Source organism: Verticillium dahliae, genomic scaffold, assembly GCF_000150675.1.
Source record: "Verticillium dahliae VdLs.17 supercont1.1 genomic scaffold, whole genome shotgun sequence".
In the NCBI taxonomy this organism is placed as follows: domain Eukaryota; kingdom Fungi; phylum Ascomycota; class Sordariomycetes; order Glomerellales; family Plectosphaerellaceae; genus Verticillium; species Verticillium dahliae.
The window spans coordinates 1,720,386-1,721,878 of NW_009276921.1; the positions used below are offsets into that span (position 1 = coordinate 1,720,386).

Consider the following 1,493-nt stretch of genomic DNA (forward strand, 5'->3'; position numbering starts at 1 on the left):
TGCTGCCTACCTACTTGTTAGGAGAGAAGCATAAGCGTACTGAACGTAGCGCCCATCAAAAGTGGACCCCAGCGCGCGCTGCTGCCAACAGGACCATCTGGATAGGACGAAGAGGAAGGGAGCTGCAGTGAGTCACGTGACTCTCCTCTGACACAAGTGACATCATCCATCGCTGGAAGCGCGTCGGAATTCGCGGCAGCGGGGCGTGGCTGGGTTATTCTATCTTTGGACGCCAAATCGGGGGCTGTATGCTGCGAGTGAGGACAAGCAAAAAGTTGGCACGTATAACGCTACCAACAGTTGTGAACTTAGAAAAAGACTGATGCTTCAAAACAGACATCGGTTGAAGACTGCTCGAGGCGCAGGTCTATCACGATGCGCTTCGGAGACGTGGGGGGTCGGTCCAGAAGACAGGGTATTGCTTGTTGTTACAGGCACTCCTTGTAGGTGCACGCACTTCGGTACTGTGCGGGATGACCCGGCTCGATGACAGTCCCACAACGATCGCCCCGCTGTAATGATATGTACTTTGATCAGAGAAAGCTTGATCGCGACGACAACATTCAGGTGTCAACAGAGACAAGAGTGCAAGTACGTCGGTAAGCGGCGATTTTAGGTTTTCTAAACCACTGGCCAGAGAAACACGCTCTGATCTACGGGAAGACCTTCACGATTCGGTTGGGCATTTCTGTCATCCCTAGTGGCATCCCCCGATAGTGGAATAATGAAACCCGTCAGATGCCCTGGCCTGTTGGCTGTCCATAAGCTCCTCGGCCACCTCTCAGAAATCAGAAAATGGCATGCCGTCCACACACGGCCAAGATGAGCGTCTCAAATCCCTCAGGCACTGTTCAGTTCTCGCATTACAACTCATAACATCAGCCATGTGTGATGACGACGCGTGGTCGCGAGTGCGGCATACTTGACACGACTGTCGCATCAAAAAGATGAGAGCAGGAGAATGGTGTGTATGATGAACAACGTGTTCATCCTAGCTGGCTTATTAGATCAAATCATGTGGTATCATAGTGCGTAAACTGCTCCCCCATCAAACGCCCGACCGTGTTCGCATTATGTCCAAGCCACCTAAGCATATGACATCTTCATCGACCTAACTCAGGGACAAACGTCCTCAATCATTCGCTGTCGTCAACTTTCTTCCTTTTGCTGGGCCTGCGGACCCCTTCGCCGTCGACAAAATGACTTTTGTCGAGCTGATGCTGCCTCAGATTGTCAGGTCGGTTTTTATACTGGCTCGTGCAGCCTGGGAATGGACATCGATAGATTGTAGGAGGCGTCGTTTTGTGCTGCAGCTTCTTGTGCTTCGTCAGAGTGCCTTTGAACCACTTGGGATGCCCTTTGGGGCGGAATCCGCAGATGTCGCAGCAGTCCGGTGACTCGACTTTGTTGCCTGCTTCATTTGAGAGATCCTGTTGAGTTGATCCCGGTCGCTGGGTCCCCAGTACATTCTGCTGAGTGTCGCAGAACTGCTG

At 52.1% G+C, this 1,493-nt stretch overlaps 1 protein-coding gene across 1 annotated transcript in view; it reads right to left on the reverse strand.

The window, feature by feature from the left end:
• Positions 1–1,136: 1,136 nt before the first annotated feature.
• Positions 1,137–1,493, reverse strand: part of VDAG_00520 (uncharacterized protein) — a gene marked incomplete at its 3' end in the record, with an annotated part of 3,089 nt that continues 2,732 nt past the window's right edge. Inside the window, exon 4 of the mRNA XM_009651897.1 lies at positions 1,137–1,430. Within this exon, the coding sequence (XP_009650192.1) occupies positions 1,137–1,430 (294 nt within the window). The remainder of the gene's footprint in view (positions 1,431–1,493) is intronic.